Source organism: Zingiber officinale, chromosome 10B (assembly GCF_018446385.1).
Source record: "Zingiber officinale cultivar Zhangliang chromosome 10B, Zo_v1.1, whole genome shotgun sequence".
NCBI lineage: Eukaryota > Viridiplantae > Streptophyta > Magnoliopsida > Zingiberales > Zingiberaceae > Zingiber > Zingiber officinale.
In genome coordinates this window covers 39,151,190-39,175,004 of record NC_056005.1, presented here as the reverse complement: position 1 = coordinate 39,175,004, position 23,815 = coordinate 39,151,190, and the positions used below count along the sequence as shown (strand labels likewise).

Below are 23,815 nucleotides of genomic sequence, written 5' to 3'. Positions count from 1 at the left end.
ATTTGTTAGTTGAGCTAGCTTTATATCCAAGACCAGATTTATTAAACATGGCTCGTTAAGATCCAAATATCATATTCAAATACTTGAAACCCAAGTTAAACTTTTTTAACATTTTCTTGAGTCCCTTTACTTGACTTCTCAAGATGGAATTTTCTTCTTCAAGTCTTGCAACTTGAGTTGAACTTCCATCTTGAACATGGTTAGTTGAGGGATTCAAGTTGACTTATTCCTTAAGGTGGTTTACTTTCTTAAGTAGTAAGTAAATCTGATCCTCAGATTTAGTTAACTTTTTAAACAAGCATTTAATTATTTTAAGCATTCTAATTTTGGAAGGAGAGATTACCTCATCTAGTCCTTCTAAAATGGATAGAGACCCATGGCTTCGCTCAGACTCGGAATTAAACTAGGACTTAGACTTGCACTCTTCGTTCCTTGCCATAAGTGCCAGGAGGCTTGACTACTTTGGTTCCTCCGCATCCCACTCTTCTGAAGACAATTCATACCAAGTAGCCTTGAACACTTTCTTTCTTCTTGAAGACTTGGGTTTTTCCTCCTTTAGGTTAGGGCACTCATGTTTGTAGTGACCCATTTGGTTTCACCTATAGCATGCTACTCCAATTTTGGTATGTTTGAGTTATTTTGCAAACTTTTCTTCATATCTCTTTTGGTGAATTTATTTTTAGTAAACATTCTTCAGACCATGTTTACTATCTCGTCTTCATTGTTTGAATCTAAGCCTGACTCACTTTTAGATTCTCATTTTGGTCAAAACTTAGACTTACCCTCCTTGCTTTTATTTTAACCTGCATACAAAGTTATACTCTTCTTGGTTTGACTGGAATTAGTCTGCTCATATAACTCTAATTCACATAATAACTTGTCTAATTTAATAATTGAAAGGTCCTTCGAAACATTATAGGCATCTACCTAGATGTCTATAGTGCATTTCGAGGGAAAGAGTTGTTGGAAATGTGAATGGAATAAAGATATGGAGACGAAGAGACTCTATTGTGCATGAGTTTAGTCCCACATTAGAAGTCTCTTGGCTTTATTGTTGGTTTAAATTATGACACATGCATTGACGTTGTAAACATATGCATGGGGAGAGACTCTCTCACGCGTGAGTGCGCAGGGGTGGGTGCAAATCCAGGGCCTGGATTGTACCGAACCAAGGTTGACTCGTGCGCGAGCACGACTTGTGCATGTCGAATGCCGGACCGGTTGAGGTAAAATTTACCCAAAAGAATGAACCAACATATAGCCACTTGAATCTTGCTCAAGGATGTAATGGAAGCATTAATGTGAAATTAATGCTGATTCCGTAACGTCTCGACATTAATGGCGGCATTAAACTCATTAATGGTGATTTCATAATGTCTCAGTATTAATAACGACATTAATCTCATTAATAATGATTCTGTAACATCTCGACATTAATGAAGACATTAAACTCATTAATGATGAAATTAAACTCAGTATTAAATGATCATAATTTGATCATTTATTACAGGCAAGATGAGAGCTCCTATATAAGGAGGCTGGATCTTGAGCAAAGAGAAGAAGAAAAAAGAACGAAAGCAAAGCGAAAGCAAGAGAATTCCTCCACCTTCGTTCCCTGATTCTTTTCTCTCAGTCGTGCATCCGCTCGGCTAAACTATTTGTGATAGCACTTAGGTGCATTCTCAGTTCGCCACGAACAACCAGTGCTTGGTTGCGTTCGTGGTCTTGTCGTTGTATCCTGGGAAACAGACGATCTGAGAAAACCTCGAAGCACAGCCGGAGGTGGGACGAATCTGTTTCAAGGAAACTGCGTCGATCGCAGGCCTCGGTCTGGTGCTCTGTTTGTCCGCTCGGTTGGACTCTTCATTTGCTGGGTCGGCCACTCGCCCTTCTGATCTGCCCGACTGGTCTCCCGCTCTGCCTGTCTATCCTTCAGTCTGCTCGGATGATCTGATTGCTCAGACTCTGAGGTCAGAAAAACCAGCCCCTGCTGGCAGCCTGAGATTATCTGCTCAGGTCATCTTAACTATGAGTTGAATTTAATTCGAGTATTTAGATTCAGCTAATTTCCTGTAAATCTCCTGCTACAGATTGTTTGGTGTCCAACAAGAGTTTAACGTGCACCTTATTACATCTCGATTTTCAAGTTGGTAGCCGATGAGGTGAAGCCCATTGAAGATGTCTTTTATTTTTATATGTAGTTGAGTCACGATTTCTCCATACAACATTTAATGTTAAATAATTGTTTTAAAAGAAGATCCCACTTTATTACCTTAGAATTATCGATTCCTTCATGCAAATTGACTAATCAATCCCAAAGTTCTTTGGAATTTTTAAAAGGCTCGACTCGATTGAGTTCTTCCTTTGTTAGACCACATTGGAGGGTATTGTTCATTGCCTTGTAGTTGACTTGGGTCTTCTTCATTTTAAGAGTCCACTTTTTTGGATCTAGTGATTCTCTATTTTGCTCGTGGTGTGTTGCCCTTTTTGATGTTAAACCACATATCGATGTTGGACTTTAGAAAACACTTCATCCTTCATTTCCAATAGCTAAAATTATCTTCGTTGAAGAGTGGTGAACAGATAGTGTTATAACCCTCTTGATGGTAACTTGACATTCTTACACAAGGATATAAACAACAAAAATTTCCAAAACTTTATCTTGGGATTAGTAAAGTAATAAAAAAATGTTGTAGAAAAAGAATGAAAGAAAACTTTTTCAAAGAATAAAGAGAAAATTTTTAAAGGCTCAAAAAATCATTAAGCTATTTCAAAGCAAATCGGTTCTGATACCAAATGTACAATTGTAGCAATCAAGAGAGGAGGGTGAATCTCAATCATTTAAGAACCTTTTCTTTGGCATCTTTGTAAAATTGAATTTGCAATGGAATAAAGTAAAAGCAAAAGACTCAAAGACATAGTCAGTTGTAATTGATTCGAAATCCAGCGACTACTACTCTAAGGCTCGCGATTCTTGATCACTTTCGAAGGGCAATCTAATTTAGTTCTTCTAAAGAAGTAGATTCATACAAGTATGAAAGAAGGATAGTAACATGCTACTATTCCCTATAAGTAAATGTAAGTATTGAAAAAGAATATACTAACAACAAAGGATTGATGCTTTAGCGTAGATTGTTAGAGGACCTTCTAATGTAGTAGTAGCAGAAGTAGTAACTTGCATGAGTAGTAGCAGAGACGAGAATAAGCACAAAGTGAATCATTTTTTTAGCTCAAGCCTCGAGGTCTTCTTTTATAGGCATTGTTCAGTCAACTAAAAAATCATTCCATTGACTAAACATTTTGGTCGACTGATCATCCTATCCATCGACTAAACTCCATGCTTTTTCTTGTTTGCTTTGATCTGATTCGTCCAATCCCATGATTTATATTGTTCGGTCAACCAATAAAACTTATCCGTCAATGAAATTGAAAGACTTTCCTTTTCTACGTGATTCGTTCTGATCGCCTACTCTTTCCTTATTTTGATCGGTCGACTAATCCAACTTATTAGTTGATGGAACAAGGTGTATACCATATTCACTATGCTTTAATATGATCTTTGCCATGCTAGCATGATTGGTTGATTAATCCCACTTATTAGTTGACTGAAAATAGTGTGTACCATATTTTCTAGACTTTGATCTGATCTATGTCAGGCTGGCTAGATCATTCGCTTGATCCCAACTATCTATCGACTGAACCTTTGATCAATTTCGGAACTTTATTTATCTGCAAACAAAACTTAGCACAAGCAATATATAATAATCCTGTAAAATAGAGTTTGATAGATATTAAATATGTATGAGTATGACAGTTAGGATTATCTTGATCTCAACTTAGAAGTCTTCGTTGGTTTCTTCAGTTGAATCAAGACCTAAGGTTTATCTCTACTATGACCTCACTGCACTCCCTCTAGGATCTTAGCTCAACTCACCTGCCAAATATCATATCATCCATACCTGTTTAGATTTTAACTGCTCAACATCAGATTGGCTTGTTAGGGATTCCTCTTGATTCAATATCGGGTCCTCTAGATCTATTGAATCCATCTACCATATGTAAGGTCCACTTGACCCATCTGGAGTTCCTATCTGGTTTCCACGATCTTCTGAAACTTTCCTTGTCTAGTGTCAAGTCTAGCAAACCTACTAGAACTTTACAAGTTGAGCATCATTCACATTTGATCAATTCAGCTTGAATCTTTGACAATATCAAAACATAAGTTCGATTATTGTGCTCCTACACTAACATGTTCATCAATAAAACTTTATTAACATACTAAATAAATAATTAAAATAATTTTATATTATTAAACTCAATAATCAATCAAATAAGATTAAAATATAAAAGTTTTAAATAATTAAATAAACTTGAATTGAGAACTTAATAATACTTAAATGAACTAATCTCAAGTCAAGCTTGAACCAAGCTCAAGCTCATAAAAAATAAATCTAGCTAAGCTTGAACAATCATTTCAATAACTTAATTTATTTTAGGCTTGGCTTGGTTTGGCTCAACTCAATTACCTTATTAAAAAAACTTGAACACCATAAAGGTTGGCTCAGCTTGACTTGTTTATAGCCCTACATAAGTTTGCTTGAAGCCTAATTTTTAACCAACTTGTTTAGAGATGTTCTAGTTACAGATGAGTCTCATTGAACTGGATCACTAAGTAACTGACCTATTGATTCAGTTCTAGGCCAAATCTTATCTGTGGTTTGTCATTGGAACAAAAGGCGATATTGCTTATCTCAAACGACCTAATATCATTGGCCCCATGATAAGATACAGATAGATAAATTATAAAAAATATTTTGTATCGATTGAAAATTGATTCCAAAAGTTATTTAAATAACCACTTATGTAGAGACTAACTACGCAATCTGTAGCGGCGGCATGTGATTTGTCATGAGCTGTATATGAAACATGCATGAAAAGAAATGAAGTATAGATTAATGTAGGTTACACTAAATTGGCATTTAAACATGCAAGATTATCCCCAAGTGTAGAATGACTTCGTGGAGGTGATGGATTTTAAGTATTTTGAATTAATAGTTAAATTTGACAAGTTCATAAATTAGTTGAAAAAGGCAAACATACAGTCCTATTTGGAATCCATCATCTTAACTTAAAATTGACTCAATGAGGACTAAATATGAGTTTATTTTGTTCAAGAATATTATTGGACACTCATCCTACCCGAGTTTCATGTTGTTCAGAACCTCAGTCCACTTGGTCAATTTATAATTATTTTTTTAATCGGTATCTAGTTATAGTTATTGTGAGTTAATTAATTTTAAAATGGATGGTCTGATCTCATATTTTGCTCACCAAGTAAACTCAAGAAGTTGGTAGATCTGGATGTGGTGGCCTAACATCATCAGTAGTTCAATCATCGTAAGTGTGCACTGTATGGAGATTGAACCCTGATTGTTTAGGAATGCACTTTGTCTCTTTCCATTGCACCAAGCCTAGGAGCAATGGTATGTATAAGTATTTTTTTACAAGGTATCTAGATTTTATAATCCGACTAATCTTGGTGTAGATAGTCTGATCCCATATCTTGTGCACCAAGTAAATTCAAGAAGTGCAGCAGCTCCAGACGTGACACTCATGTGTCATTATTAATTCAATCGTTGTAAGTGCATCTTGTGTGGGAATTGAACCCTCACTACTTGGGAGAGATGTTCTACATCTTGCCACCATAGCATGCCCTGGGGCAATGATCTTGTATCAAGATCTTATGGTCTGGCTCCATATTCCATCCGTTAAGTAAATTCAGAAAGCGCTATGGATCCTGACGTGACGGTCCAAATTCACCAGTAATTCAATCACCGTAAGTATACCCTATGTGAGAATTAAATCCTCATTATTTTAAAAATACACTATGTTTTTACCATCACACTGGCCATGGTCTTTATAGTTGTGATATATGAGGGTGGTGTTAGTTAGAGCCCTAGAGTCAATCATTTGATGATTGTATGGACTCATTGTATCATATTCTTGTATATTAATAAAGGCATTTGTTTGGTTATTATACTTATTTGTATTAGTGCCAAATAGACTAAGTATAATAGCGTCCTTGAGTAGAAGGTTCATACTTATATCAATCGATTAGTTGAATCGATAGTGAGATGATATAGGGAACACTACTCTAAATCATTCCTAGTCGAGTATTAACATTTAGGGACAATGTTAATACAATAAGACTAGCATGTAGGTCAGCTCGATGACTTGATCTCACAGGTCATGGATATAGAGATATCAAGCTGACACATGGGTATGCATTAGAGAATGTATACTGAATGACCCGTCATGAGAAAGTATCATGGATCGTTATATGAGTGTCATATACTTTCTCATGTGGCTATTAGTATGACTATTAGTCCTTTGACCTGAAGTCACCATGGATCCCTACATAAGGAGTTATGTACTTTGGTTTCGTCAAACGTCACCCGTAACTGGGTGGACTATAAAGGCGATTACTGGGTATATAACGAATTATGCAGAGGGATGTGAGTGATGTAGATGGGATCTATCCCTCCTATATGACGGGAGCGACATCGGTATTCTTGATAGAGTTAGACCACGAAGTGCATGGCCATGCCCAAATGAGTCAACATGAGATGTTGAGCTCATTTGATCGAGTGAGTCTACTTGGAGTTCAAGATTTAGATTGATTAGATGATGACACGGTCTATGCCTCACATTGATCAATCTAAATGTCAAGGATAGAAGGGCACTTGTCATATATTGTGAGGAGTCATAATTAGTAGTCACAAGGTGATGTCGGATTTCGACATTCTTGTAACTTGGGTAGTAATGATGTGTTGCTAGATACCGCTCATTACTTATGCTCCTAAATGGGTTTAGGGCATTGCCAACGTTACAAGAACCTATAGGGTCACACACTTAGGACAATTAGATGGAAATTAGGTTCATATGATGAACCAAGAGGACTAGATTCATTTGATGGATCCAATTGGATTAAGAGTAATCCAAATTGGGCTAATTGAGTTAGACTCAAGATGATTCAAGTATTCAATGAGTCTAATTTAGATTATGACTTATTAAATCAATTTAATTTAATGAATTAGATTCATTATATTAAGTTGGCTTGAATCAAATGGTTGGATTAGATCAACCATGGTAGAGATTGGGTCAAGTTTGACTTGACTTGAGAAGGAAGACCAAAGGTCAATTTTGACTTGACCTTTTGCCACCTCATTGGTGAGTTGGCATTAGGTGGACCAATGATGATGTTCCACATCATCATGGTGTGCCACCTCATGGGAGTTACAACTCTTTAATGGCTCCACATTAATTGCACTTAATGTGGAAATGGGAGTTACACATGAGAAGGTGGCCGGCCACTTGAATGAGGAGAATAATTTTCATTTTTGAAAATTATTCCATCATTCATTCCTTCTTCTTTCTCCTAGAGTTCTTCTTGCTCTCTCCCTCTCCTCCTTCCTTGGCCGAACCACATAGGTGCTAGCACACCTTGGTTTTTGGTCACCTCCATCTAGTGTGTCCGTGTGGATACTTCTAGAGGACCGTACGCTTGACGGTCTTGAGATACAGCACCATTTGGACGAGCGGGATTCGCGTGGGGCACGCATCAAGGGTAAAGATCTTCTTCATGTAGATCTAGTTTTTTTTTTTTTTGTAACTCGTACTCGTATGTTTTTCGAATTTTTCCTTGCACGGATCCGTTGGCCTTGGGTGATTCGGGGTTTCCGCGACGCGAAAAGCGGTTTTCGCGGCCCGATGAACCCAACTGTGGTATCAGAGCCACGTGCAAGGCTTGTACGAGTTTGTTTTTGGTTTTATGAAAACTAAAAGTTTCTGTAATTTTCTGTAAAATTATGATTTTATAGTTTTTATGGGTAATATTTCCGTAGAAGCGAAGCACAAGTGTCTCGGCACTTGTAGGCTTCGGCTACCGGAAAGATTTTTCCAAAACGGCTTCGTTTTGCCCCAAATCCGTTTGGGACAGCGGGCTTGGGTGCCATTAGATCGCAAAGGAGCAACTCACGATGGTTATATCGTGGGTAGGGGTACTGCCCCTAACCCCGCAAGGGGATTTGCTCCGTGATTGCACCCGAAATCGCTAAAAACGAACCCGCCGGGAAGATTTTTCCGAAACGGCAATGTCTCGGCCCAAATCATTTTGGGACAGCGGGTTTAGGCGCTGTTGGATCGCAAAGGAACCCTCGCGATGGTTAGATCGCGGGTAGGGGCGCTGCCCCTGGGCCCCGCAAGGAGATCCGTTCCGCGATTGCGCCCGAAACTGCTAAACGGGACCGCCGGGAAATTTTACTCGTAAAAATTATAAAAATTAATTTTAAAATTATAGAAAATTATGAAAATATATAATTTTGAATTATATATTAATTTTGTGATAGTCATGGCCCAAAAAAAACCCAATATGATTGGTTGTGTTGTAATTCATAATACGGCTTGCGTGCCGTTATGTGTTTGCGCGTGTTGTATGTTTTTATTTATTCGCGACCTGTGCGTCGTGCCTTCTCTTATATTCTTGTTGTAAATTAGATTTAGACTCGAATGTAACTCGAGTTTCAAATTGTAATGTACAAATTGGAGCGGTGGAGGGTCCACACGAGACGGAGTTCCAAGGTGGGCACGAGCAACATAAGATGGTCAAAGGGAGGAGCTTGGAGAAGCTGTTGACCCTAGGTTGACCATTCGATCTTCTCATTGGCTTGAGAAGATCGTAGTAGGGCCATGACTAAATCACAAATAGATTAATTAGTTAATTGCTTATGTATATGATGCATGTTTAATAAGTAATTAATTAATTAGTGCCTTACGATTAGATTAGATCTAAGTTGTGCACATGATGCACCCTTGCGATTAGATTAGATCTAAGTCATGCACAAGATGCATCCTTTTCGATTAGATTAGATCTTGATCGAACCAACTCTAAATGCCTAACCGTGTCGTGATACCTATCACTACCTCGATCACATGTATTGTTGAATCTGCCAAAGCAGAGCAATACATATTATCTTGGTAGGGTATGGAGGGACAATCTTGGTCCCGCCTATCAACGCATGGGTGAATATAAACTCAATTAGATTGAGTATTCCTAGTTACTCGGTTGGATCGAGTCAACTATAGGCATTCTTCCAATGGTTGGAAAGGTAGGACAAAATCACGTTTATATTAATTCTCGGGCATATTAGCCAAAGCTAACTCGAGTTTTAATATAAATGCGGATTTTATTCTATAAACAAGAGTTGCATAGAGATGTAATTGGTAATTGTTTCCTACCGATCATACTAAGCCTTGGGCGTATTAGCCAAAGCTAACTCAAGGGTTAGTATGATGTGGATCTTGTCCCACAAGAATTATAGAATTCAGTGGGAGCATCATTTAATTAAAGGCCTAATTAAATGATTTTAAAAGAATATGATATTTATTTCTGCAAATTTTCTGTTGTAGATAACCATGACGTCGAACACGAATTCCTTCTCCCTACGATCTGTCCTAGAGAAGGACAAGCTCAACGGAGCGAATTTCCTGGACTGGTACAGGAACTTGAGAATAGTTCTCACCCAAGAACGTAAACTGTACGTTCTGGAGCAGCCCATTCCGGAGGCTCCTCCTGCCAATGCCCCGCGAGCAGACAAAGATGCTTACAAGAAGCATCAAGACGACGCATTAGATGTGTCTTGTCTAATGCTCGCGACCATGAACTCTGAGCTTCAGAAGCAACACGAGTTGATGGGCGCTTACGATATGGTTGAGCATCTTCGCCAACTATATCAGGGACAAGCGAGGCATGAGAGATTTGAGATCTCTAAGGCACTGTTTCAGTGCAAGATGTCAGACGGGGCTCCTGTAGGTCCTTATGTACTCAAGATGATTGGGTACATAGAGAACCTAAAGAGGCTGGGGTTCCCACTTGGCCAAGAGCTGGCCACTGACTTGATCTTGCAGTCCTTGCCGAATAGCTATAGTCAATTCGTTCTCAACTATAACATGAACGAGATTGACAAGCCACTGCCCGAGCTACTTAGTATGTTACGAACTACTGAGATTAACCTTAAGAAGGTTAAGCCCATTCTGATGGTCCAGAAGCACAAGGGCAAGGGCAAGCCCAAAGGTAAGGGAAAGTCCCAAACCAAGGGCAAAGGCAAGGCACTGAAGCCTAAAGGAGGGGTCGCCAAGGATGCTACCTGCTTCCACTGCGGTCAGACCAGGCACTGGAAGAGGAACTGTAAGGTATACTTGGAGGATCTTAAGAAGAAGCGAAGTGAGACTTCCACTTCAGGTATATATGTTATAGAAGTCAATCTATCTATTTGTACATCATGGGTATTAGATACTGGATGTGCTTCTCACATTTGTACTGATGTGCAGGCGCTGAGAAATAGCAGAGCATTGGCGAGGTGGACCTACGAGTAGGCAATAGAGTACGGGTTGCTGCTGTTGCTGTAGGAACTTATCAGCTATCTCTGCCCTCTGGGCTTGTACTAAATTTAGATGATTGTTATTATGTGCCTGCTCTTACTAAGAACATAGTTTCAGTTTCTTGTTTAGACAAGAAAGGATACTCTTTTATAATAAAAGACAAATGTTGTTCTGTTTATTTAAAAGATATGTTCTATTGTAGTGCACCACTAATAAACGGACTCTATATTCTAGACCTTGAGAGCCCTATCTATAACATTAGTACCAAGAGGTTTAAGTCAAATGACATGAACCAAACTTATCTCTGGCACTGTCGCTTAGGTCATATAAATGACAAGCGCTTATCCCAACTCCATAAGGATGGTTTGCTGGACTCATTTGATTTTGAATCATATGAGATATGCGAGTCATGCCTACGAGGCAAGATGACCAAGACTCCCTTTAGTGGGCACAGCGAGAGAGCGACTGATTTGTTAGGACTCATACATAGTGATGTATGTGGCCCTTTCAATGTTGCTGCTAGAGGCGGTTATAGATACTTCATCACATTTACTGATTACTTCAGTAGATATGGTTATGTGTACTTGATGACACATAAGTCCGAATCCTTTGAAAAGTTCAAAGAATTCAAGAATGAAGTACAGAACCAGCTTGGCAAGAGTATTAAAATACTTCAATCAGATCGAAGTGGTGAATACTTAAGCCATGAGTTCCGTGACTACTTAGCTGAGTGTGGGATTTTATCTCAACTCACTCCTCCTGGAACACCATAGTGGAATGGTGTATCCGAAAGGAGAAATCGTACCTTATTAGATATGGTACGATCTATGATGAGTCACACAGATCTTCTGACATATCTATGGGGATATGCTCTAGACACGGCAGCTTTCATTCTCAACCGAGTTCCATCCAAGGTCGTGATAAAGACACCATATAAGATATGGACTGGGAGAGATGCCCAGGTGTCTTTCATGAGGATTTGGGGCTGTGAGGCTTACGTACGACGTCAAGTCTCAGACAAATTAGGACCCAAATCCGACAAGTGTTATTTCATCGGATATCCCAAGGAAACTAAGGGATATTACTTCTACATTCCCAGTCAGCACAAGGTAGTTGTGGCAAAGACTGGGGTCTTTCTAGAAAGGGACTTTGTTTCTAGAAAGACTAGTGGGAGCGCGTTCGATCTTGAAGAAGTTCAAGATGCGAACAATAGCAATGATGCCTCGATGGAAATTGAACTGGAACCACAAAGTGTTGTGGATGATGTTGTTCCACAAGGAGTTGAGGAACAACAACCGGTTCAAGTAGACATACCTCTTCGCAGATCTGATAGGGTACGTCGTCAGCCTAAGAGATACTCATTTCTCTTGTCTAACCATGATGACATTGTGCTCATAGAGGATGAGTCTACCACCTATCAGGAAGCTGTGATGAGACCAGATTCCGAGAAATGGCTAGAGGCCATGAGATCCGAGATGGAATCCATGTACACCAACCAAGTATGGACTTTGGTTGATCCACCTGAAGGGGTAAAACCCATTGGGTGCAAGTGGGTCTTTAAGAGAAAGACTGACATGGATGGACTTATCTATAAGGGTCGCTTGGTAGCTAAAGGTTTCAAGCAAATTCATGGTATTGACTATGATGAAACCTTTTCTCCAGTAGCGATGTTTAAGTCCATTCGGATCATGCTTGCTATTGCAGCCTACCATGACTATGAGATATGGTAGATGGATGTCAAAACCGCGTTTCTGAATGGAAACCTACTAGAGGATGTGTACATGACACAACCTGAGGGTTTTGTCGATCCACAGCATACTAGCAGAGTATGCAAGCTGCATAGGTCCATTTATGGACTAAAGCAAGCTTCTCGGAGCTGGAATCTTCGATTCGATGATGCAATCAAACAGTTTGGTTTCATCAAGAACGAAGATGAACCTTGTGTCTACAAGAAGGTTGTAGGAGACATAGTTGTCTTCCTCATATTGTATGCGGATGACATACTACTCATTGGGAAGGACATCCCTATGCTTCAGTCTTTCAAGACCTAGCTAGGGAGTTGCTTCTCAATGAAGGACTTAGGTGAGACATCCCGTATTCTAGGGATACAGATCTATAGAGATAGATCTAAGAGATTGTTTGGCCTAAGTCAGAGTACATACATTGACAAGGTACTCCTTCGGTTTGTCATGCAGAACTCCAAGAAGGGATTTCTGCCGATGTCACATGGCGTGAGTCTTTCGAAGACTCAAAGTCCCTCTTCTAGAGAGGAGAGAGACCGCATGGATCAGATTCCTTATGCCTCAGCCATAGGATCGATCATGTACGTCATGCTATGTACTCGACCTGATGTCTCGTATGCTTTGAGCATGACGAGTAGATACCAATCAGATCCAGGTGAAAGTCACTGGATAGCGGTCAAGAATATTCTTAAGTACTTAAGAAGGACTAAAGAATATTTCTTGATATATGGAGGCAATGATGAGCTAGCTGTAAAGGGTTACAGTGATGCTAGCTTCAAGACCGACCAGGATGACTATAGATCGCAGTCGGGGTTCGTATTTTGCATTAATGGTGGCGCTGTCAGCTGGAAGAGTTCGAAATAGAAGCCGAGTACATTGCTGCATCAGAGGCAGCAAAGGAGGCAGTTTGGATCCGCAAGTTCATCACTGAACTTGGGGTGGTTCCTAGCATTGCTGACCCCATTGAGCTATATTGTGACAACAATGGAGCTATAGCACAGGCAAAGGAACCTCGCAAACACCAGCGGACCAAGCACATACTACGGCGCTTCCATCTCATTCGAGAGATTATCGATAGATGAGATGTGAAGATTTGCAGAGTACCTACAGAGGCTAACATCGCAGATCCCTTAACCAAGGCTTTGGCACAGAGAAAGCATGATGGTCACACTAGGTCATTAGGCCATAGAGCCTATACTGATTGGCACTAGTGCTAGTGGGAGATTGTTAGTTAGAGCCCTAGAGCCAATCATTTGATGATTGTATGGACTCAGTGTATCATATTCTTGTATATTAATAAAGGCATTTGTTTGGTTATTATACTTATTTGTATTAGTGCCAAATAGACTAAGTATAATAGCGTCCTTGAGTAGAAGGTTCATACCTATATCAATCGATTAGTTGAATCGATCGTGAGATGATATAGGAAACACTACTCTAAATCATTCCTAGTCGAGTATTAACATTCAGGGACAATGTTAATACAATAAGACTAGCATGTAGGTCAGCTCGATGACTTGATCTCACAAGTCATGGATATAGAGATATCAAGCTGACACATGGGTATGCATTAGAGAATGTATACCGAATGACCCGCCATGAGAAAGTATCATGGATCGTTATATGAGTGTCATATACTTTCTCATGTGGCTATTAGTATGACTATTAGTCCTTTAACCTGAAGTCACCATGGATCCCTACATAAGGAGTTATGTACTTTGGTTTCGTCAAACGTCACCCGTAACTGGGTGGACTATAAAGGCGATTACTGGGTATATAACGAATTATGCAGAGGGATGTGAGTGATGTAGATGAGATCTATCCCTCCTATATGACGGGAGCGACATCGGTATTCTTGATAGAGTTAGACCACGAAGTGCATGGCCATGCCCAAATGAGTCAACATGAGATGTTGAGCTCATTTGATCGAGTGAGTCTACTTGGAGTTCAAGATTTAGATTGATTAGAGGATGACACGGTCTATGCCTCATATTGATCAATCTAGATGTCAAGGATAGAAGGGCACTTGTCATATATTGTGAGGAGTCACAATTAGTAGTCACAAGGTGATGTTGGATTTCGACATTCTTGTAACTTGGGTAGTAATGATGTGTTGCTAGATACCGCTCATTACTTATGCTCCTAAATGGGTTTAGGGCATTGCCAACGTTACAAGAACCTATAGGGTCACACACTTAGGACAATTAGATGGAGATTAGGTTCATATGATGAACCAAGAGGACTAGATTCATTTGATGGATCCAATTGGATTAAGAGTAATCCAAATTGGGTTAATTGAGTTAGACTCAAGATGATTCAAGTATTCAATGAGTCTAATTTAGATTATGACTTATTAAATCAATTTAATTTAATGAATTAGATTCATTATATTAAGTTGCTTGAATCAAATGGTTGGATTAGATCAACCATGGTAGAGATTGGGTCAAGTTTGACTTGACTTGAGAAGGAAGACCAAAGGTCAATTTTGACTTGACCTTTTGCCACCTCATTGGTGAGTTGGCATTAGGTGGACCAATGATGATGTTCCACATCATCATGGTGTGCTACCTCATGGGAGTTACAACTCTTTAATGGCTCCACATTAATTGCACTTAATGTGAAAATGGGAGTTACACATGAGAAGGTGGCCGGCCACTTGAATGAGGAGAATAATTTTCATTTTGAAAATTATTCCATCATTCATTCCTTCTTCTTTCTCCTAAAGTTCTTCTTGCTCTCTCCCTCTCCTCCTTCCTTGGCCGAACCACATAGGTGCTAGCACACCTTGGTTTTTGGTCACCTCCATCTAGTGTGTCCGTGTGGATACTTCTATAGGACCGTACGCTTAACAGTCTTGAGATCCGGCACCATTTGGACGAGCGGGATTCGCGTGGGGCGCGCATCAAGGGTAAAGATCTTCTTCATGTAGATCTAGTTTTTTTTTTTTTTGTAACTCGTACTCGTATATTTTTCGAATTTTTCCTTGCACGGATCCGTTGGCCTTGGATGATTCAGGATTTCCGCGACGCGAAAAGTGATTTTCGCGGTCCGATGAACCCAACAGGTGGAACTAATGTCTACTGCCAACAAACCAGCAACATGCATGTCAACTATGTTTTGGAAAACGAAATGAGACTATAACCATAAAAGAGCAGTCCCAATAATCATACAAGTCAACAACTATGCTGAATGGGAGTGGTGGAAAACACTCAGTATAACCACTTTTAACTTTTACCCACTGTTAATCCAAAAGTCAATTAGTCGATTCTATAATCTACTTTCTTATTCGCCCTTTGGCATCATATTTCATTAACTGGAGTTAATTCTTTGTAGCTATACTTTTAAACCATAACTTCAAATCATTAAATGAAGTGGAATGAGCACTTTTTGGTCTTATATAGAGAATCATAATTTACATATACATGCATATGAAATTTGTTAGATTGATATAAAACCATATAACTCAAGGTGTCTTTCAACTTAATATGTTAGTTTTCTCTTTCAATTAGGTCTTGTTTCTTACAAACTCCATAATTTTTTATTAACTGACTGCTTCTTTAATTTTAGTGTCAAAGGAGCATTATCAAGACACATACATTTATATTATATTTGTTCTTTTGTGAAACTTTATATGGAACTCTGCCGAAAGGGTGTTCATGCGTACTTGAATATTATCTATGTTATACTAAATACTTTTCAATGTACTCACTCTTCTGCTGCTATAACCAAAAAAAAAAAACATATACCTTTTTTTATTGGTTAACATTAAATAGATTAATATTTTTTTAATATTAGATGCACTAACCTAGTCACACCTCATTCTATCATTATCTCATAATAGGGTTAAAAAATGATTTTTTTCATCCCAATGTCCCTATCAATTTAGTTCTAAATTAACACGGATAAGATAAATCATAAATGACTACTAATCATTAGTATAATGACTTAAGCATGAAAAAGATATACTCGAACTGTTAAATTTTAATTCCATAATTTAATATGACAGTACTTTATACCTTAACCCGCCCACCACCTTATGAGCTTACACAAAAGCAATGTAAATGCATGAGAGCACATCACAAGTTTATAATGGACTTTATACAACAAATTAAAGGCATAGGCATAACTCCATAGTAAGAGAGGAGATCTCCTGATCCATAAAAAATAGATCAGGGAATAAACACTTGTAATTGTGGTCAGATCATGGTCGCAATCCAACAGTAATTGATTGTGATCCCACCCGGGTTCACCATCTCCTAAATTATAGTTTGGGTTGGAGTGAATGGCCGGAGGTTGTCAGCAGTAGGCAAAATGGTCAGGTTACTAGGTGTCGAGTGGGGGCAACCTCCGAGCAATCTCTGACTATCTATCCTAACTCAAACTATAACTTGAGAGATGATGAACTCAGAGAGAAATTGCAATCAATTACGACCGCATCACGATTATAATCTAACTACAATTACAAATAGTCTAGACCAAAGGATCTGATCTCCTATAACAGACTCAATGCATAAGGCCACTAAGACCTAGGACCCTTATTTTATTAGGCCCCTAAGAATTTTAATATTTAATATTATTTATATTAATTATTTTAATTATATATTTTATTTAAAAAAACAACGGATACTTATGCTTTGCCATTAAGACTTATAATTATTTATGATTTATCTTCTCGAATTAAAATTATTTATGATTTATCTTTTTTTTATTAATTCGAGATAAATATAGTCACTTATGATAACTCATCGATAATTTCACTCTTTTCCTCTCTCATGACCCTTTCTCGCCCATGATGTCATGCCCTAGCTTATTTTTTTTAAAAAAAAAATAGTACGGTATCTATTGATTATAAAAAAATTTAATTTTTTTTCCAGTATAAATAGCTTCTATTGACAATATTGATAGTATAGTTTCAGTAAAAAAATCAAAATTGAAATTAATGAAATCATATTTACACTTAATAACAAAAACTTAATTAATAATTTTACATCTTAATTTTTTTTTAAAATTAAAATTTTATATAAAATTTATTTTTAAAAAATATTAAAATATTATTTAAAAAAAAAAAAACTAAGGCCTAAAATTGATTAAGACGGTCCTACATAGCTGGAATCCTTTAACGACTTCTTAAAGCAAAACCCAGATACACACATGAGATCATACTTTTCGGTGTCTCGCAGTTCTAACTAAGACGCTAATGAAACTTATATATGCAAATATAATTACCCACCCCAATGATTCTCTGTTCAACTAATTCAAAGTACTTAATATTAAACATTCGTTAAGAAGTCACACTTGTTCGTAAGTTGTTTAAACAAATGAATTTTGAGCATGCCAAACTAACCTAGTTTCCAGGCTATGCATTAGAAATTGTTCTTATTTGCAATCAGGACCTGAAATGGAAGAACTAGAATAGCTTTATCTAACACCAATAATCTGTGTTTATTGCAAATGCATCAATGTGAGTGGAAATCGGCAATTCCACCAGAGCTTCTAAGAATCTGAAGAAACAAACTCATTGACCAACTCTAAAACATTCTATTAAGTAAATGATAGTTGGAACCAAGTGAGAACAACATTACATTACATTACAGCAAATGCTGTTCTAGTGATTCATTGTAACCAAACTGTACAATTGTTTTGAATAGAAACAGTTTCTCAAAAATCAGACGCAAATATCTGAGCGAGAAAGCAAAGATTGAAGAATGTCGTTTGCATTTGTTTCAATTTGTTTCTGCTCTGCTCTGCTCTGCTCTGCTCAAGCATCAGTTGTCAGAAGCGCCCCATCTCCAAATTGGCCGCCTTACTCCTTTCTCTGCCTTCTTCACACCCAACACCAATTCCTCTCATCTGTTCTTTTATCTCTCTAAATTCCCCGATAAAAGAAAAAGAAAAAGAAAATTAAAATTTTGAAGTTACAAAAAAACAAACAAAATTATATGTATGTTTTTCTGTTCTTTCGTTCTTTTCCCCTGCTCTGGAAACCAAAAACAGAGGAAGAGATTAACAAAGGAAGAGAAATAGAGAATGGAGTCCGTGGAAGCCGCAGGACGCGCCTAAAAGTCGAATTGAGTATAAAGCAGAGGAGAACGTACGATGAGCAGATGGTGGTGATGTTGTTGGACCTCTGCCGCCTCGTTTAGGAATTGCTCTAATGGAGTCTGTGGAAGAAGCAGGACGGCGCCAAAAAGTCGAACTAAGTATAAAGCAGAGGAGAAGGTACGCTGTGCCGATGGTGGAGTTGTTGTTGGACCTCTGCCGCCTCATTCAAGAACTGCTCCACCGCTGCGGCGCCAGGTCCCGCTACGTCTCTCTCCCACGCCGTCTCTGCCTCCGCCATGGATCCCTTCAGTCGAGCCGACACCGCTGCCGTAGCGTCGAGCTTCTGCAGCGGCCACCCTATCTCCCCCAGTCGCTCGATCTTCCGCACCTGCTCCTCCGCGAGCCGCCGCGTGTTCGCCTTGATGGCTGACACGGCCGCCTCGTACGCCGCTTCTGTTCCCCGACCCTTTCCCCGGAAGTATTCCCGGAACTCTGCCACCCCGATCGCCTTGCCTAACCCTGGATGCCTCGACTCGCCCGCCACGGATGCCGATTCTTCTTCGAAGTACTGACCCAGCTCCTCCACCATCCCCGCCGCCAGCATCTCGTCCACACGCCGGTCGAGCTGCTCCGCCAGCACCAACGCGTCCACGTCTACCCACAGGAAGCAGCAGCAGTACCGGAGGGTTGCCCTTTTCCTCATCCTCTGCCTCCAGCCCGCCTCGAAAGGACTCCACCGGGGGTCAAAGCTCCCGGCCAAGGCCGCGTGTATGAAGGAGTTCGACCCGCCCGCCACCACCGGCATCCGGTCTCGGCAGGCGATACCGACGATGGCGCGCGCCGCCAACTCCCTGTACGCTGCGGGCGGGAGCTCACCCTCCTCTGGATGAAGATCCCCCAGCAAATGGTGTGCCACGCCGCGACGCTCCTCCATGGGCATCTTGTTGGTGGCGATGTCGAGCCCTCCATAGACCTGAATCTTATCCGAGTTCACCACCTCGCCGGAGAACTTGGTGGCCAGCTCCACAGACAGCTTTGACTTCCCCGTGCCGGTAGCGCCCATGACCACCACCACTCTCTCCTTCGTCCCATCGCCATTGACCTGAACACAGAGGCGTCCAGGGCGATAAGAGCTCCGCCGCGTGTTCAGGCGATGCCAGCAGCTCCGTAGCGGCGGCATCGCAGCGGTGGCGGTAGAAAGAGCACGGCTGGCCGGAAATGGCCAATGAAGGTAAGCAGAAAGAGCCGCGTTGCCCGCTGTGTTAAATAAAATTCTCATAAAGGAAGCAGCTTGCGCTGTCAAGAAGGTCAAGGACTGGACCGAAAATTCTTTCTCGCTTGTTTTTCTGCTCAACTTCCTCATCTCCGCGCTACCCTATCACTGGTGCCGGCTCAAGGCATCACAGCAGTGGGAGCTCTTGCAGAGCAACCTCGTTGCCACATCTGCTTAAAACCCCCACATATGCCTGTACCAACCAAAAAACAAAAAAAATCTCTCAACAATTTTATCATACATTCCGGTCCCACTCACATTTTTTTAATATTTTATTAATTTTATTAAAAAACATTTTAATATAAAAAAATTTGAAGAACCGCTCCTTTATTAAGACGACGGAGTTTGAAGCCACTTTGGAAATGGAAGCTCTGATTATGGATGTTCTCATAATCTCAGGTATCTCGATTTTTAATATTTTAATATATTTATTTTTTTTAAAAAAATGTCCATTTTAAATTATTTTAATTTTATTTAAGGTGTATTTATTTTTAATTATTTTGTAAATTATACATTTTATTTTCATAAAAAAAAATCTAAGGTTACATTTGGTACGTACGTTTTTCATTTTCATTTTCTAAAAAATACGTATTTTTTAAAAAATAGAAAATAATTTTTTATTATTTTCTGATTTTCTAGAAAACGCTAGTTATTTTTTTAAAAAATAAATATGAAAAATACAAACAAAACATTATTTTTCAGAAAACAGATATTTTTCAAAAAAATGAAAATAAAAAACATATTTACTAAACGCACTTTTTTTTTCTTATTAATCTCTAAAAAAATATAGACCTTCACATCGGTCAATGTTCTTGCCCTCCTTTTTGCCCATAATATTCTCAAAACTTCCTTTCGGTTTTTAATGGAAAATTTAGATTTTGTACTTGACATGTCAATTTAATCATATAGATGTTCATTTTAATTAATTGAGATAAAATTTAATATTTATTTATTATATTTACGTAGATAATAGAATAGTGTCAAAATTTAAAGTATCATCAAATTAAATAATCTATAAATCAGACTTTATTATTCTTTTAATTTTAAGTATTTTTATTTTGATAAATTATTAGACATCTATATTTTTATTATTATTTGAATATAAATATATTTGCTAGAAAATATTTTTTTATATGCAAAATATATGAAAAATAGAAGACTTTATTCCGTCTCAAGAAAAATAGGCTTAGATAGATTTGTTACTAATATTAAAAATCAATTGTAAATTTAAATGAAAAATCAATTAAATTTTCATAATACTCTAGGAAAAAAGAAATATTATATATATATATAATTAGAATATAAATAATTAATGTTAATGAAATTAATGAGTTGAAATTTTCATTCAATTTTTTTTAATTAATTATTTTAATTATATCATTGATCATGCCATTTTTTTTAGTTCAAAATAGATTGGAAAATTTTAAAATATATAAAGATAATTTTGATTATTTTATAACTTAGAAAAATTAAAATTGATTAATGATATTTTTTTTTAAAAGAACAATATTCTTGAAAACTTTTGCTACATGATATTGATGATTTAGACTTATTTTCAAAATAAAAAAAAATAAATAAATAATAAATCTATAATTAAAAGCAGTAGTTAAATACTAAATTTTATATTAAAAAATTAAATTTTTTTCTTAATGCATGGCCATCTGTCGCTTATAGAATATTGATGGCAATACACATCTAATATAGCTTTAATCGATTTTTTTTCAAAATTAAAATTAATAAATTCGTTCAATAATATATATTTTTTAAAATAAATAATTTAATAATTTTTTATAAAAATACCATCAAAATTTAAATATAAAAATTTAATTAATAACTTTGTATTTCAAAATGTTATAAAATTAAATTTTGAATAAAAATTTATTTTTAAAAATTACTTTTTTTAAAAAAATAAAGGTATATATATATATATATATATATATAATATTACCCCTACTTACCTTATGATGCTCACCTTGTGAGCACCAAATATATTTTCACTTTTTTTAAAGTTTAAGATTCAAAATTTATGGTTTAGTTTCATGTTACAGTATTAAAGCTAAAGATATTAAAATTAAAACAAAAAAAATATTACTTATGGAGCTCAACATGAGGACAACAATAAATATATAATTGAGACAATCTTGTCTATTGTTTGGCAAAATGGCTTATTTATTTGGCAGACCATATGATATAATACAGAAAGTTTGGCTTAATTTGTGCACTACACAATTTTCACCACTATTCTCATAGTTTGGCAAATATAAATTTACTCTTGTGTCTATGCATAGGATGAAAAGAATAACTCAGATGAAATTGGATAATTTTCTTTTGTTTCTATTATAATATATAATGAATAATTAAAGAAAAAAAAGTTATTTTTATTTGGCTTTTTTATAATTTAACAATTAGAATGTTTCATTCCACCATTATTTTAATATTACTTATTATTTTAAATATTTAAATTATGCAAAATGAGATCTAGCTAGTGAACTAAAAGATTAATAAAATCTTACAAAACAACCATGTTAGGGAACCGGAAAGACAGAACGTGCCAATAAGTTTGATATGTTTCCGAAGAAGATGATGTGCTGGATAGGTGATTCTAATATTGACCATAAGAAAAAGAATGTAGAGGCAAGCAAGTGTCAGTAACAGAGTCAGGGAGGCGTTCCAGCGTAGGCACTCTGACGCTCAAGCCACACAGGTGGTCGAGAGGAAAAAGAATGTGTAAGTACTCCATTGTGGTTTTGATGTGATCAATCAAATCAAGTTAGACTTTGCGTATTTAATGTCTTGCGTCTAAGTGTACAGGGACTTAAGAATGCAAAAAGTCGATCGAAAGAAGCGACAGATGAGAAGAATGACACGAGAATCAAGTCGATGAGCTTAGTATATCTGAGAGACAAGAAGCTATGGAATAGTACATAGGTAGAGCGAGAAGGATGCACATGGAATTTTCGAGAGATGAGAAGCCGGAGAGGAAGATTGTTCGAGGAGAAGGTCAGAGTTGGGTTCGAGTGAGCTCAACTCTAGAAGGCCGAAGGTGTTAGTTAGAGCCCTAGAGCCAATCATTTGATGATTGTATGGACTCATTATATCATATTCTTGTATATTAATAAAGGCATTTGTTTGGTTATTATACTTATTTGTATTAGTGCCAAATAGACTAAGTATAATAGCGTCCTTGAGTAGAAGGTTCATACCTATATCAATCGATTAGTTGAATCGACAGTGAGATGATATAGGAAACACTACTCTAAATCATTCCTAGTCGAGTATTAACATTGAGGGACATTGTTAATGCAATAAGATTAGCATGTAGGTCAACTCGATGACTTGATCTCACAAGTCATCGATATAGAGATATCAAGCTGACACATGGGTATACATTGGAGAATGTATACTGAATGACGCGCCATGAGAAAGTATCATGGATCGTTATATGAGTGTCATATACTTTCTCATGTGGCTATTAGTATGACTATTAGTCCTTAGACCTGAAGTCACCATGGATCCCTACATAAGGAGTTATGTACTTTGGTTTCGTCAAACATCACCTGTAACTGGGTAGACTATAAAGGCGATTACTGGGTATATAACAAATTATGTAGAGGGATGTGAGAGATGTAGATGGGATCTATCCCTCCCATATGACGGGAGCGACATCGGTATTCTTGATAGAGTGAGACCACGAAGTGCATGACCATGCCCAAATGAGTCAATATGGGATATTGAGCTCATTTGATTTAGTGTGTCTACTTGGAGTTCAAGATTTAGATTGATTATAGGATGACACGGTCTATGCCTCATATTGATCAATCTAGATGTCTAGGATAGAAGGACATTGTCACATATTGTGAGGAGTCACAATTAGTAGTCACAAGGTGATGTTGGATCTCGACATTTCTTGTAACTTGGGTAGTAATGATGTGTTGCTAGATACCGCTCATTACTTATGCTCCTAAATGGGTTTAGGGCATTGCCAACGTTACAAGAACCTATAGGGTCACACACTTAGGACATTTAGATGGAGATTTGGTTCATATGATGAACCAAGAGGATTAGATTCATTTGATGAATCAAATTGGATTAAGAGTAATCCAAATTGGGCTAATTGAGTTAGACTCAAGTTGATTCATGTATTTAATGAGTCTAATTTAGATTATGACTCATTAGATCAATTTAATTTAATGAATTAGATTCATTATATTAAGTTGGCTTGAATCAAATGGTTAGATTAGATCAACCATGAGAGAGATTGAGTCAAGGTTGACTTGACTAGAGAGGAAGAGGTAGAATCAAGTGTGACTTGACTCTT

At 37.6% G+C, this 23,815-nt stretch overlaps 1 protein-coding gene across 1 annotated transcript; it reads right to left on the bottom strand.

Moving 5' to 3' along the window:
* Positions 1 to 18,169: 18,169 nt before the first annotated feature.
* On the bottom strand, positions 18,170 to 19,531 carry LOC122030262 (adenylate isopentenyltransferase-like). Its single transcript, XM_042589440.1, has one exon. The coding sequence runs from the start codon at positions 19,501 to 19,503 to the stop codon at positions 18,379 to 18,381; it is 1,125 nt and encodes a 374-aa protein (XP_042445374.1). The 5' UTR covers positions 19,504 to 19,531; the 3' UTR covers positions 18,170 to 18,378.
* Positions 19,532 to 23,815: the final 4,284 nt, after the last annotated feature.